Raw genomic sequence first — 15617 nt, forward strand, 5'->3', positions numbered from 1 at the left:
GCTTTTTTCTTTTTGCTTATGTGGTGCTGAGGAATCAAACCCAGGGCCTCACGCATGCAAGGCAAGCACTCTATCAATGAGCCACCTTCCCAGCCCCAACACAACAACTTTTTAACTAACCTAAGTATGCAAGACACACTGCATCCCACTCAAATTGAAGTATAACAAAAGCTTACAAAAACCTAAGGCACTGCATGGAACTGACCCAGGCCTGTGGTGTGCATTCAATCAGCAGTGCTACTGGCTACTATTGCCTCCATGGACTGGAGTGTGCCATGCCAGCAGAACCATGCTGCATGGTCTGGAGGCCTGCTCATCCCTTACTAGCTCTGTGGTCTTGGGCATGATACATCATCTTCCCCCTCCACCGGCATAAAGCAAGAATGACAACAGTATGGATGATATCTATTAGGAAGACTACATGAGTTAACGTCCCTAAGGTACTCCAAGTTCTGCCAACCCTATCTCCTTTTCTCCTCTACTGCTGCTCCTTGGCTCACCCTATAACTGGCCTTCTCTTTTCAGGTCTGACTCTGCTGTGGTCCAATCATCTCATTCTCCTTTTCTCATCAACCCACGAAAACTTGTAGCTCTAGCCCTGTTACATCAAAGCCACTCACACTTTCTGTTCTGCACAGACACTTTTGCTTCTTTGTCTAGAAAGTTTCTTTTCCCCATTCCTCATATCAAGCTCTGCTGGTCTGATCGATACGTACAGCACAGATCTTGGCTATACCAATTCCTTCTTCTAAGCACACCAGTGTGACAGCAGCAGGCTCCTTGGATGAGCCACTTGTGAGCGCGAACACACTCTCCCAGGCTCTCAGCACCTCAAGAGCATATTATTTGTCTCTGTCTTAAACCTGAGAATGAGCCAGTCTTGCCGCATCTTCCCAAATGCATCAACATACACAAAACTGGTGTTCACTGCACGTTTATGGTAAAGGATGAGTCTACTAGGAAGCAAGTTTCCTCCTTAAGATATTTGAGTAAAACTTCACTGATCAGATCTGGGAAGGGAGCTCAGTGACAAAAGCGCTGAACTAGCATGCTAAGACTTTGGTTTAATTCCCAGGAATGCAAAAACAAGTAAATAAAAATTAAAATCTAGCCGGGTGCCAGGGGCTTACGACTGTAATCCTAGCTACTCAGGAGACTGAGATCTGAGGATCATGGTTCAAAGCCAGCCTGGGCAGGAAACTCTGTGAGATACTATCTCCAATAAACCACCAAAAAACCAGAAGTAGCGCTGTGGCTCAAGTGGTAGAGCGCTAGCCTTGAGCTGAAGAGCTGAGGGACAGCACCCAGGCCCAGAGTTCAAGCCCATGACCGACAAAAATAAATAATTAAAAATGGCCGGGCACTGGTGGCTCACGCCTGTAATCCTAGCTACTCAGGAGGCTGAGATCTGAGGATCACGGTTCAAAGCCAGCCCAGGCAGGAAAGACCGTGAGACTCCTATCTCCAATAAACCACCAGAAAACCGGAAGTGGTGCTGTAGCTCAAGTGGTAGAGCGCTCACGTTGAGCTGAAGAGCTGAGGGACAGCGCCCAGGCCCAGAGTTCAAGCCCCAGGACCGACCAAAAAAAAAAATGTGCTTTGCTCACACAGAAATGAAACACATATAATAGTACCTTTGAAAACATGGCATCAAATTATCTTATATGTCTATTACAGTCTAATAACTTAGCTAAAGTTCTTACCTAAGAGTTCTTCATTCTTCAACAACTACTATGCTCTGGGTACTTGACCTAGAGATAGCCCTTTTCCTCGGGAGCTCGGGGTTTAGTTACACATAAGTTTCTAGTTTTTTCTAGATCTTATATTTTATACTGCTCCTCTTGTACCAAAAGCACAAGTAGAATAAAGCAGAAGTGGCAGAAGCAGGAGGAACAGAGCTGGGTGTGGGGAGAGCCCAGTGTGGGGCAGAAGATGTGGTGTCAGAACCTTCTCTGCTTCTGACCACCTGAGTTTCTGAGTCTCTCAAGTTCTCAAGTATTAATGAAGGCCCCTACCTGCCTTCCCTCCCTCCCTTTACAGAGGAGAGATGTGGGGGGCACTCTGGAAATCCCAAAGGCCTCTAGAAATGACATATATTTGTGAAAGTGCCCAGAAACTCTACTGTGCAGACCTGCTAGCGTCCACATGAAGCACCACACCGGCTCATTCCCAGAAACTCTACTGTGCAGACCTGCTAGCGTCCACATGAAGCACCACACCGGCTCATTCCCAGTTGTCAAAGGGCCTGCAAAACTGTGTGTGGCAGAATTGCTGAGGCTTTCTGGTCACATTTAAAAATCACTGAAGAAGCTGGGTGCTGGTGGCTCACACCTGTAATCCTAGCTACTCAGAAGGTAGAGATCTGAGGATCGCAGTTCAAAACCAGCCCAGGTAGGAAAGTCCATTGGACTCTTTTCTCCAGAAAACTGGAAGTGGCCTGGTGGGTCACTGTGACTGAGCACTAGCCTTCCATGAAAAAGCTCAGAGACAGGGCCCAGGTCCTGAGTTCAAGCCCCAAGAGCAACCAAACAAAAAGCAAACAAAAAAAGCACTGAGGAGCCAGGTATGGTGGCAAATGTCCAAAATTCCAGTGCTTGGTAGACAGGAAGATGATGAGTTCATGGTCTGGGCTACTTAGTGAGAGCCTGTCTCAAATAAAAAATCAAAACAATGAAAGGCACTAAGGAAGGGTATCTGTTGCTCTCACATGCTTAAAACCACTTTTAGAGCTCTTGAAAAAATTCCAAATACACAACTCTCCCTCATTTTCTTTGTGTCAGTCATAGGCACTGTTATTGAGCTTTTTGCTCAAGGTTGGCACTCTATCACTAGAGCCATAGCTCCACTTCTAGCTTTTTGGTGGTTAATTGGAGGTAAGAGTCTCAGATCTCAGCCTTCTGAGCAGCTAGGATTACAAGTGTGAGACACAGGCAGCCGACTCTTCCCCTTTTAAAAATTCATCTGTCTGCTGCTGGACTGCACCTGACTTCCATGCATTTTAGATAGGCGGAAGCACACACGAGGTACAAAGCTACTTTGGAGATAGAGGCAGGAGGCTCACGTGAGCCCACAAGTTCAAGACCAATCTGGGCAACAGAGAGAGACTCTTGTCTCAAAAACAAATACATGCACACGAGTGTGTGCACACACACCCATACATAATAAAAATACACTCAAGCATATTTTTGGTATTGCTTAGGCAATGATGCAGTCATAGCATGTTTACATTTTAGGAATGAAAGTCCTAGGTTGGGTGTGGTGGTGCACAACTGTAATCTTAGTTCTCAAACTAAGGCTGGATCAGATCCTAGTTCCAGCTGCCTGGACCACACAGTGAGGGGCAAATGTCTCAAAACAGAAACAAACAAACAAAGCTCCTCCCATTTCTGGTCTAGCAGGGCTGGGGTTAGGGGGGCTTCCCGCAGTGGGCCCTGCCTGCAGCCCTCGTCTTGTTGCTCTGGAAGGAGGCAGGTAAGGCTGTCCTTGCCGCTGTCCCGTGGTACGTAGGATCTGACCAGACTTTGCCCTCTGTTTCTTTTAAGAGTTGGAAACAGGGCTGGGAAGGTAGCTCAGTGGTAGAGCACTTGCCTTGCATGCCTGAGGCCCTGGGTTCGATTCCTCAGAACCACATAAGCAAAAAGAAAAAAGCCAGAAGTGGTGCTGTGGCTCAAGTGGTAGAGCGCTAGCCTGGAGCTGAAGAGCTGAGGGACAGCGCCCAGGTCCAGAGTTCAGGCCCCACGACCGGACCCCCCCCCCCTAAAAAAAAAAAAAAGAGTTGGAAACAGTAAATGTTACTAAACAACAAAACTATCATACATCACCTTCTGGAGTTTTGTTGTTGCTGTTTTTTTTTTTTTTGCCAGCCTTACTAAGACCTAAACTCTGGGCCTGGGCACTGTTCTTAAGCTTTTTGCTTGAGGCGAGCACTCTACCACTTGAGCCAGTGAGCCACTTCTGTTTTTTTCTGGAGAAAGCAACTCACAGACATTCCTACCTGGGCTGGTTTTGAACTGTGATGCTCAGATCTCAGCCTCCTGAATAGATAGGATTACAGGCGTGGGCCACTGTTGCCTGGTGTTGCTGTTGCTTTTGAGACAGGGTCTCACTCTGTAGCCCAAGCTGGCCCTGAACTGCCCATCTTCTGGTCTCAGTCTCTTAACCAGCTGGGATTACAAACATGGGCCACCATGCTAGACTGGGGTTTTTCTTTCTTTTTTTTTAACCTTCATTATACAGTAATAATATTTCACGCAAATAAAGTGTTTAATTGAAAAAGAGAATAACTCATATTGAAACATTTGTGACTTTGCTTGTACTCAGCAGACTTTTTATATCTACTTTTTGTGCTAGTACTGAGGCTTGAATTCAAGGCCTGGGCACTGTCCCTTAGCTTTTTCCAATCAAAGCTGGTGCTCTACTACTAGAGCCACAGCTTTACTTCTGGCTTTTTGTCAAATGGTGGTTAACTGGAGAAAAGAGTCTCAGGGACTTTCTTGGACTGGCTTGGAGCCATGACCCTTGTATCTCAGCCTCCTGAGAAGCTAAGATTCCAGGAGTGAGCCCCAGGCACCTGGCTCAGACTTGCTATAAAGGCTACATATATTCTCTACACCAAAATAGAACTTTATTTTGGAACACTGCCCCTTTATGTATTTTAAGTAATTTGAATTAATTTTCAGACAGTATTATGAATTGAAGCTGGTTACTTCTAGACCCTTTCAAGCTATGGTAGACTGTGACTGGAAAGGAAGGTTTCTTATCTGCTTACCATAATCCCAAAGGTGAAGAATCCCCCACTGCCACCCCCTACCCCAAGGTCCACCACTCCTTACCAGGGAGATTGACTTCCATTAAGTATTTCATACACAAGACGTTGGGATGGAGGTAGCAGTCTTCAGTTATGTCTGGAAAACGTGGCAAGTCTAAAAATATGGCAATTTCAATCATGTTTTTATAGATCTCCTCATAATCAGGCCAAGACTGAAATGAAAAATAGGTAATCAAGAGTGTGTGTGTGTGTGTGTGTGTGTGTGTTGGTCTCAGAGCATGAACTCAGGGCCTTAAGCTCTTATTAAGCTCCCCGATATCCCTGGCTCTATCATTTCCCTTTTTGCTGGTTAACTGGAGTCTCAGATTTGTCTTCTAGGGCTGGCTTGGAACCACAGTCCTCAGATCTCGGCCTTCTGAAAAGACAGGATTACAGGTGTGAGCCACCAGTACCTGCTAAGGTTAACAATTCTTTTTTTTTGGTCTGGTTGTGGGGCCTGAACTCTGGGCCTGGGCACTGTCCCTCAGCTCCTCAGCTCAAGGCTAGCACTCTACCACTTGAGCCACAGCACCACTTCCGGCTTTTTTCTTTTTTCTTATGTGGTGCTGAGGAATTGAACCCAGGGCCTCATGCATGCAAGGCAAGCACTCTACCACTGAGCCACCTTCCCAGCCCCTAATTCTTGAGCCTCAAGTTCTAACTCTAATACTATAAAAAACAATGAGAGCCATGCCTATAATGTAAGTTATTTAAAGAATATTTTCTGATTAAAAATAGCATGTATCTATTGAATACATATTTGGAACGCAGAGAAAAATAGGAAGGGGAAAATACCCACAGATTCTTACTATCCTAACAGTAATTCTAAGCAGTAATAGTACTAAATTGAAAAGCCGCTAAAATTCTATTTGGCTCATGAAACTCTTCCTGGCCTCATGAAGGCCACACTTCTTGCCATAGGAGCAGCTGGAGAAGAGATAAGGCTGCGATGACACTCAACTACAGTCACTGCTGCTGTAACTACAACAATGTACAATCCCCCGCCACCCCCCCCCACCCCGTGCCCATTCATCTTTAACTTCACCATAAGCGCATAGTCCCCTCCCCCCAGCACAGTGTCACATGCCTCATGCGGGAGAGGACATTAATTATTAGGTTCTAAGCAGGTAAAATCTATAACTCCATGTTGCACGCTCCTCCCACCCTTCCTCTGTCATTGGTCTAACCCTTTCCTTGATTCCTTCCTCCATACCACAAGCTCCAGCTTCTTGGTATTCATTTTGTTAAACTGTACCTTAGTTTTCACACCATTTCTGCCCCAGGGGACCTCACTGAAAGCATCCAAATGTGCAGGAAGTGGTGGTGCACACCTGTAATCCCCTCACTTGGGAGGCTGAGCCAGGAGGACTGTGCATTCAAGGACAGCTTGAACTGCACAGCAAGACCTTGTGACACACACACACACACACACACACAGAGGCACCAGAATGCCAGTCAGTTATGCCACTAGAGCTTGGCAGGGGCCCTTGGTCTCTCCTCACATTTGCTCCTAGTATAAATGAGCCAGGCCAGTCTAGCGCAGCAATATATCTAACCTTTGGCAGTGGCTTTGAGCGTTGCTACTTAGTGTGTTTTTAGAGAGTAACAGGACCGTGCAACATTTTTGTCTCTGTCCCACTGTCCTTAGCCAAAGAGGCTAAGATTATAAAACAGGAGCAACTACCACATAACAGCCATGGTACACAGTCAGTGATTTGTAGAAGATACACTCACCTCTAGGACACACCTAAGGGAAGGACCTCTTAGAAGCTGTAGGCATTTGTACATATTTTCACTAGGTATTTAGAATTTCTGATGTATCAAATAGAATAAACAGAATTCTGTTTAAAAAACTGTAAAAAATTCTGTAAAAAAACTGCAAGTTTTAAGCTGAGTGTGGTGACGCATGCTCCTAAACCTAGCTACTCAGGAGGTAGAAGCAGGAGGATCATGAATTTGAGGCTGGACCAGGAAAAATCAGCAAGACACTATCTCAAAAACAAGCAAACAAAATATCCCCAAAAGACTGAGGGCAGAGCTCAAGTGTTCAACCTCAGCACCACAAAAAGAAACCAACCAATACCATCACCCTAGCCTGACTAGTTAAGGCTTGTTGTTTATACTGACGCTTGGGTTATTTGCTAGTTCATCAAATACTATCTCAATTTTTGTGGAACGAAGTAGAACAAAGACAAGACAGGAAGAATGATAAGAATTATGTGCACTGCATAGAACAAATCTCTATGGGAATCATATGCAAGATGCTTATTCTGAATGAAGGGTCTCCTTAGGTCCTACTGGTCTGAGAAGATGCTGCTTAAATGACTTCTCTAGGAGTTTTCGTTGTTTTTTGTCGGTCGTGGGGCTTGAACTCTGGGCCTGGGCGCTGTCCCTCAGCTCTTCAGCTCAAGGCGAGCGCTCTACCACTTGAGCTACAGCGCCACTTCCGGTTTTCTGGTGGTTTATTGGAGATAGGAGTCTCACGGTCTTTCCTGCCTGGGCTGGCTTTGAACCGCGATCCTCAGATCTCAGCCTCCTGAGTAGCTAGGATTACAGGCGTGAGCCACCAGCGCCTGGCTAGTTGTTTTTTTTTTTTTTGTCTTTGGTTTTTTTTTTTTCATTTTTAAAGACAGGGGCTCAGTTATGTGTAGAACTCACAATTCTTCTGCCCCAGCATTGATAGAATTATAGGTGTGTGCCATCACACCTGTTTTTTTTTTTTTTTGTTGTTGTTGTCTTTTGAGAAAGTCTCCCTATGTAACTCAGACTGGCTTTGAACATAGGTCCTTCTGCCTCAGTCTCCCAATCTCTAGAGTATTTCTGTGTATGTGTGCTGGACCTGGGGCTTGAACTCAGGACCTGGGTGCTGTCCCTGACCTTTTGTGCAGTAGGCTAGTGCACTTTGAGCCACAGTTCCACTTTTGGCTTTTTGGTAGTTAATTGGAGATGAGTCTCATGGACTGGCTTTGAACTATGACCCTCAGATCGAAGATTCCTGAATAGCTAGGTTTATGGCCACTGGTGCCTGGCTTCTTTTATTTTTATTCTTTTTGATCTGCGTTGCTTCCTTTCTCTCTCATTCCTCCCTCTTTCTCTTTTGTGCTGTTCCTGAGGCTTGAATTCAGGACTTTGGCACTGTCCCTGAGTTCTTGGGCTCAAGGCTAGTACTCTAACCACTTGAATCATCTCCAATTCTAGCCTTTTTTGGGGGGTGGGGAGTGGAGGGTGGGGTGGCAGTTAACTGGAGATAAGTCTCATGGACTTTCTTGCCCCAGGCTGGTTCAAACTGTGATCCTCAGATCTCAGCCTCCTGAGTAGCTAGGATTGCCACTGGCCCCCAGCTTCCAGAATATTCTTATATACACAAAACTTCAGAACCTCTAAGAAGTAATAGAATTGCTGTGAATCCAGAGTTGAGGGGAACAGCAAACAACAAATAAAATGCAGTGCCTTCATTCTCTTTTTTCTTGTATATGGGCAGGCACTCAGACAATTTTCTCTGCCAGCTTGACAAGAGACATGTGCACACACAGTCCAGTGATGGCTAAAGTGTGGGAGGCCAGAACAAAAGACACCATCCTCTGCCTCTCGCTGAGCTGTGGGGGGAGTGAGGGGATGTGAGAACACCTGTTGTCATTGCACTTACCTTCATTTCCCTGGGGGAGATCTGAAACTGTCAGATGTTATTCTAACAAAGATTGCACAAACACTCTCGAGGCCTGCCAGAGTAAGATGGTGAGCACATCTGGAGTAAAGCTTGAAGACTGAGTGGACTAATATCTGACCCAAGGAGACCTTACTAGAGGTGCACCCGGAGGAGCTGACGGACAGTGCTGAAGAGTGTTTCTTCCTTCAGCCAAGAGACCCAGTTTCACAAGGGTGGAAGACCGCTCCAGGACGCGTGAGTCATCACGGCGAAGTGCCACCCGTGGGTCTGGCTGGACCTGTGCCATGTCTCCTCCTCTTGCTCATTCAAAAAGGAGAATGCTGTTGATCAACATTCAGAACACTGGAGGTGTGCTTCAGAATGAATTTCCAGTTTCATCTTTACCCCTTTCTCCTTGCTGCCTGCAGCAAGGCCTGACAAAATGACTGATTCTTGAGGATTTAGAAACATTGCCAAGGACAGTGGCAGGAGAATATGTACATCATATGTTATCTTTCTAGAACTGGTCTGCAGGTTCCCAATATAAAAGGAAAATCAAGGGCTGGAGGTATATTATGGCTAGCAAACCCCATGTCCCGAGTTCAAATCTCAGAAAAGCAGTGAGTGAGAGAAAGCGCGAGGGAGACAGAAAGAGAGAGGGGATGTCCAAAAATAAGAAACTGACTTCCTGTCTAGCCCCTGAAAGAAATGGTGAGAATGAAGTGCAGGTGTCTCTAGGTCTGACTGCTGGAGCCACTGCCCTGAAGGAGACTCACTTTCAGCTTATTCCCCCAGGTGAACGGAAAGATTTCTGGTGGAAGTAAATGATGTTTCAAGTCACCATTGTCCAGAAACTGGAGTCCAAACTGAAGAGGAAAAAGCAGGGGGAGATTATCTTCCAATTAAATAAGGAAATAAACTCCAGGCTGCTCATGCTGGCTGGAAGTGACAACTCAGCAAAGACAACTGGAAATACAAAGGCCTTGCATTGCTCAAGTCAGGGTAATGGCGGGCGGGCACAAGGAAACTGGCCAGGCCTGCGTCGAGAGACATGAATCAATGAATCACAGTTCTCTGTATAGCGCTCCATTCCCTCCATTCTCAGTGGGTTTTCTCTCATCTGTTGTTGATGGGACAGAAGAACTTAATGGAAAGAAATAGCTCACCTAGGATAAAGGTTTTGTTTTTTTAAGCCTTTGGAAGGTCAGGAAGGGTATTTTTAAGGCGTGTTCCACTTTCTGTGTAACAAAAATAAAAATCCAGACACAGAAGAAAAACCGTCCCAGCAGCCCACACACAAGTCCACTGGCAGGCATTATCTTCACCGCCATCTCTGAGCACAATTGCACCTTTTGTCATTTCTGGTGGAGGCTCAGCTGCTCAAGAAGCCAAGACTTAGTGGAGAGAGCTAAAACATGGAAGGGGAAGAAAATGCTTCCTTTGTTAGCGAAAAGCCGTTTCCATTTAAAAGTTTCAACATACTACAGAAGAGTGAATGAACTTTTGTGAGCAAAAGCAAAGCATACAAAGAAGAAAAGCTGCCTGTCAATTAAGTACACAGTCAGGCGAAGGCATCCCAGGCCCTCCCAGTTCTTAAGAAAGGAGGCCGGGTGGAGCGTGGCCTGTTTCTCCACTGGGCTGCCACCTGCCTGGAAAGTGTCATAAACAGAGAGGGCTTCTGGAGTGGCACAGACCCACTTAATCACAATAGCAAGAAATCACTATTGTCCTTTAAAGATGATAGAACTATAGTAAAGTACGTCTAGATGAAATAAAAAATGGAACTCTGGGAAAGCATTTTAATTGAATTTCACAAATATTCCAGTGAGTTTATTTTCCTTCATGAAGCAATGATTTAAGACAGGCAAGGACAAGCTAGAGTTTCTGTTACACAACAGCAGGCTCCGGTGATAAATAAAGCAGATTAATACTCGGTCAGAGATGAACTTCCTGCTCAGCTGTTTAAGACAAAAAGACCAGTGCCCCACCCTACGTACTGTTATTGTTGTTCTGAAGCTAAGACTCAGCTGAGAAACTAATGCTACATGCACCTGTTAATCCAAACCTGTCACCAGACTCTCGGTTACAAAGTAAAATTAATAAGGAAAAAAAGCCAATCAGAAGTAATAGCAAAGCACTGTAATGGGCTACTTATGGGAAGATAAAATTAATCCCACATACACAACTCATAAAGTAGTTCACCTTCTATTGTCAGTCTGCCAGAATTCTCTAATTTTTGGGTTAGCAGACATTTTTAGGATGAGAGGTTTTGCCGTATGTACACATAGTGCTTGGACCAAATCTCCTCCTCTGCCATCTTCCCCATCCCTCTCGCCCCCTGCAAACCTCTACCAACAGGATTTGGGGTTTCATGTTGTCTTCTTCTATTTGTATGTATGTCCTTTCAGGTGTCTTACTGGGTGTGAATCTCCCAGGTAGCAACAAACAATGCCTTCTTATATTCCAAGTCTAGTTTTCTGGGAGTCTGTAGCACAAACACACTCACACTCAGAGACACACAGACACATGACTTTGTATGTCCCAAGAGAACATTGCAGAAACATACTATCAATTTGCATGAACAATCTGAAACTTGGGAAAAAATACAAGATGATAAACTGATGGCCAACAGGACAAGCCAAGTAAACAAGGGACAACAATTTGTTCTGTCCAGAGGATCAGAGGTAGGAAACCTTCTGAAGACCACTTAAAGACTTTTCAAAAAAACTCTGCTGGTAGTTTTTAAGTTCTATTTTCTCAGCTCTGTCCTATTATCATTAGCCCAGGATCCAACTAAATAACAAGAGAATCCACATGAAATTGCTGGCTTCCCTTAGCAAACACAAAGTATCATTCTCCTAAAAGAAATATAAATGCAGTCTCATACAGCCACTTTCTAACTTGAGTGATGCATTGTCAGTTTCAATATATCGGTGAAGGGTACAAATTAACTGATAGAAGATTACTGACCTCATACACTGATTTTCATAAGAGTGATACTGACACTCCTGCTTTTAAATGTCCTTGCTCATAAGCAGAAGTTATAATAACTCTTAGGGAATTCCCATTAAAATGTAATGGGATTCTTTTTGTGTGTATACCTGGTCCTGGGGCTTGAACTCAGGGGCCTGGCTGCACAGCACAATAACAAAACAACAGGAATACATGTTAGCAATAATAGAATCTAGGTAGAGGCTCCATGAATCTCTCTGCAGTGTGTATTATTATGGTTATTATCTGCGGTACTGGACTTGAGCTCAGTATTATGACTTCTGTATATATCTCTAATTATTCCAAAATAAAAAGGTAAAGAAAATTCTTGGGGCTGGCAAGTTGGCTCAGTGGTAGCATGCTTGCCTTGCATGCATGAGGCCCTGGGTTCGATTCCCCAGCACCACATAAACAGAAAAAAGTAGGAAGTAGCGCTGTGGCTCAAGTGGTAGAGCAATAGCCTTGAGCTGAAGAGCTGAGGGGCAGTTCAGAGTTCAGCCCCCATGACTGAAAAAAAAAATCTTGGGCTATAGGGGTGGATCAAGAGATAGAGCACTTACCTAGCAAGTTATCAGGCCCTGAGCTGAGAACCTTAGTATGTGAGAAAAACAAACTCTCCAAGAAGTGAAAAAGCAAACTGCAACGGTTGTTACCAAGTCAAAAAATCTCCCACTGAGCCACCTTCCCAGCCCCCTCATTATTTTTATTTCCACCAAAATCTTCAATCCCTTAGCTCAAGGTTAATTTTATTTTTTTATTTTTATTTTTTGTCGGTCGTGGGGCTTGAACTCTGGGCTTGGGCATTGTCCCTCAGCTCTTCAGCTCAAGGCGAGCGCTCTACCACTTGAGCTACAGTGCCACTTCCGATTTTCTGGTGGTTTATTGGAGATAGCAGTCTCACGGTCTCTCCTGCCCGTGCTGGCTTTGAACCGTGATCCTCAGATCTCAGCCTCCTGAGAAGCTAGGATTACAGGCGTGAGCCACCAGCGCCTGGCTTCAAGGTTAATTTTAAAAGATTAAAGATACTAGGTACTGGTAAAGATACAGAACAAAAGGAACCAGTACATTATTGGTGGGAATATAAATTAGAATAGTCATTATCATTTTCAGTATGTAGGGTCCTGAGAACCAACAATGAGGCAAAGATAGTTAGGCCCCCCCAAAAGGTAGTTAGGCAAGACCCTATCTCAAACACAAGCAGAGCATGGTGGCTTATTTATGTAATCTCAGCTACTCAGAAAGCAGGAACCTGGGCAAAAGGACAAGACCTGATCTGACAAACTAAAGCAAAAAGAGCAAGGGGGCATGGCTCAGGTAATAGATTGCTTGTGACTTGTGAGTTCAAACTGTAGTACAATGAAAGAAAAGGAGAAGAAACAAAGCTACACTATAATCAGAACAATCATGCCCCTCCTTATTGGGCATCTCTGGGCCACAGGAAAGGAACCAAGGTGTGTAACCAACAACCTGTGTGGACTAAGGCATGACTCAAGTAGTAGAGCACCTGCAGAGCCAGCATGAGGCCCAATTCAAACCCCAGAAAGCCCCATCCCCTCAAAACAATCCCACAAGGAATGGGTAAAGAAAATGTGCCACACACATATATACACACACACACACACACATACATATATATGTATATTTATACATATATACAAAAAAATATATATATATACATATATACGTACCATGCAAATGCAATGTTAAATAATTGTTACATTATATTGCTTAGGAAATAATGACAATTTCTGTCTATGGATTTAGGACCTGAAGATACAGAGATCTGTAAGAAATCTATTTGAGCTTTAACGAACACTCTAATTCATAGCTTATGAATTATGAATAGTAACACTGAATGTTTAATTATAAAATGATTTGAACATGTGATTTCAAAGAGCTGTCTATGTGCTTGAGGCCCAGGGTCCAGCTACCAGTACCACGATCAACCACTCACTCCAATGGTGACGCATGCTTCAATTCTCTACAGAAAAAGGCCTGTTATGGACAATTAGCTCCCATGTATCCTACGTATTTGGACATTCTATTCCTTCACACACAAAAATATTACGTATAAACAAATGTTTTATTTACAGCAAACTTCATGAACCATCCAGATCAAATTAATTTAGAATTCGTGAAAAGTAAGAATGACTACTGGAGATACATGGAGGTACATTCTTCTAATCCTAGCCCTTGGCAGCTGAGAGCCTGGGGACCACATGTTGAAGGCCAGCCCAAGCTGTAGAGTAAGACCACTTAAAAAAGAAAAAGAGGGGCTGGGAAGGTGGCTCAGTGGTAGAGCGCTTGCCTTGCATGCTTGAGGCCCTGGGTTCGATTCCTCAGCACCACATAAGCAAAAAGAAAAAAGCCAGAGGTGGCGCTGTGGCTCAAGTGGTAGACCGCTAGCCTTGAGCTGAAGAGCTGAGGGACAGCGCCCAGGCCCAGAGTTCAGGCCCCACGACCGGACCCCCAAAAAAAAAAAAAAAAAGAAAAACAAATAATTTGTAGGAAACCAGTGACTAACACCTGTAATATCTAAGAATCAGGATTTGCACACAGCCCAGGCATGAGACCTTTATATCCAATTAACCAGCAAAAAGCCAGAAGTAAAGCTGTGGCTCAAGTGGCAGAATGCCAGTCTTGAGCATAAAAGAGAAGGGACAGTGCCCAGACCCTGAGTTCAAGCACAGGACCATTATAAAAAAATAAAATAGCCAGGCACTGGTGGCTTACGCCTGTAAAACTAGCTACTCAGGAGGCTGAGATATAGAGGTTCAAAGCCAGCCTAAACAGGAAAGTCTGCAAGACTCTTATCTCTAATCAACCACCAGAAAACCACAAGTGGCAGAGAGCTACCCTTGAGTTGAAGAGTGGAGGGACAGCACCCAAGCCACAAAGTTCAAGCCCCACAACTGACAAAAAAAGTTAAAAAAAAAAGTAAAAAAAAAAAAAGCAAACAAAACAGTGGCTACAATGGAAGAAATGGAAATAATTTAGTAGATGATTTTTATTTAAATGTAGCACTTTTTTTTTTTCTTTTGGATCTGGTTGTGGGGCCTGAACTCTGGGCCTAGGCACTGTCCCTCGGCTCTTCAGCTCAAGGCTAGCGCTCTACCACTTGAGCCACAGCGCCACTTCCGGCTTTTTTTCTTTTTGCTTATGTGGTGCTGAGGAATCGAACACAGGGCCTCAGGCATGCAAGGCAAGCACTCTACCACTGAGCCACCTTCCCAGCCCCATTAATGTAGCATTCTATATTTCTTCCTCCCCTCCCCTTCCCCCTTCCCCTTTCCCTCCTCCTCCTTATTTTGACTGTACTGGTGTAATCAGGCTCTCTGCTTGCTAGGCAGAAACTCTACCACTTGAGAGATGTCCCAGTCCTTGTTTGCCATTACTTTTCACACAGGATCTCACATTTTTTGCTCTAGCCCAACCTTGGACGATGATCTTCCAATGTCTGCCTCCTATGCAGCTGGATGACAGATAAATGCCACCATGCCCAGATTATTTTTTATTTTTGTGCCAGTCCTGGGGCTCGAACACAGAGTCTGAGTGCTATACCTGAATTTTTTTTTTTTGGGTCCGGTCGTGGGGCCTGAACTCTGGGCCTGGGCGTTGTCCCTCAGCTCTTCAGCTCAAGGTCAACGCTCTACCAGTGCCACAGTGCCACTTCTGGCTTTTTTCTTTATGTGGTGCTGAGGAATGGAACCCAGGGCCTCAGGCATACAAGGCAAGCGCTCTACCTCTGAGCCACCTTCCCAGCCCTATACCTGAATTTTTTTAGTCTAAGTTAGCACTCTACCACTTGTAGCTCCACTTACAGCTTTTTGCTGGTTAATTGGAGCAAGAGCCAGTGGGATGGCAGGATGTCACACCACTCTCAAATGGTGTGTTATTTAAAACTTCAGGTTAATTGGAGACAAGAGTCTCTCAGGCTTTCCTCCTGGGCCTGCCTTTGAACTGTGATCCTTAGCCTCCTCAGTATCTAGGATTTCAGGCATGACCATGGGTACCTGGCTCCAGATTACTTCTTGAAATGGGGTATCACTGATTTTTTAAAGTTTTGTCTAGGCTGGCTTCCAACTACAAGCTTTCTGATTTCTATGCAGGAACCCAGACTGTCCTGAACCCCAGTATACATTAAGACACTAACAACTAATAACAAACAAGTAA

General features: G+C 44.6%; 1 protein-coding gene across 1 annotated transcript in view; it reads right to left on the minus strand.

Moving 5' to 3' along the window:
• Nucleotides 1-15617, minus strand: part of Taf1b (TATA box binding protein (TBP)-associated factor, RNA polymerase I, B, 63kDa) — a 63568-nt gene that overhangs the window by 16241 nt on the left and 31710 nt on the right. The window contains exon 8 of the mRNA XM_013013563.1: nt 4833-4980. Coding sequence (XP_012869017.1) covers nt 4833-4980 — 148 coding nt within the window. The remainder of the gene's footprint in view (nt 1-4832; nt 4981-15617) is intronic.

The sequence above is a fragment of the Dipodomys ordii genome, unplaced genomic scaffold (assembly GCF_000151885.1).
Source record: "Dipodomys ordii isolate 6190 unplaced genomic scaffold, Dord_2.0 Scaffold20, whole genome shotgun sequence".
NCBI lineage: Eukaryota > Metazoa > Chordata > Mammalia > Rodentia > Heteromyidae > Dipodomys > Dipodomys ordii.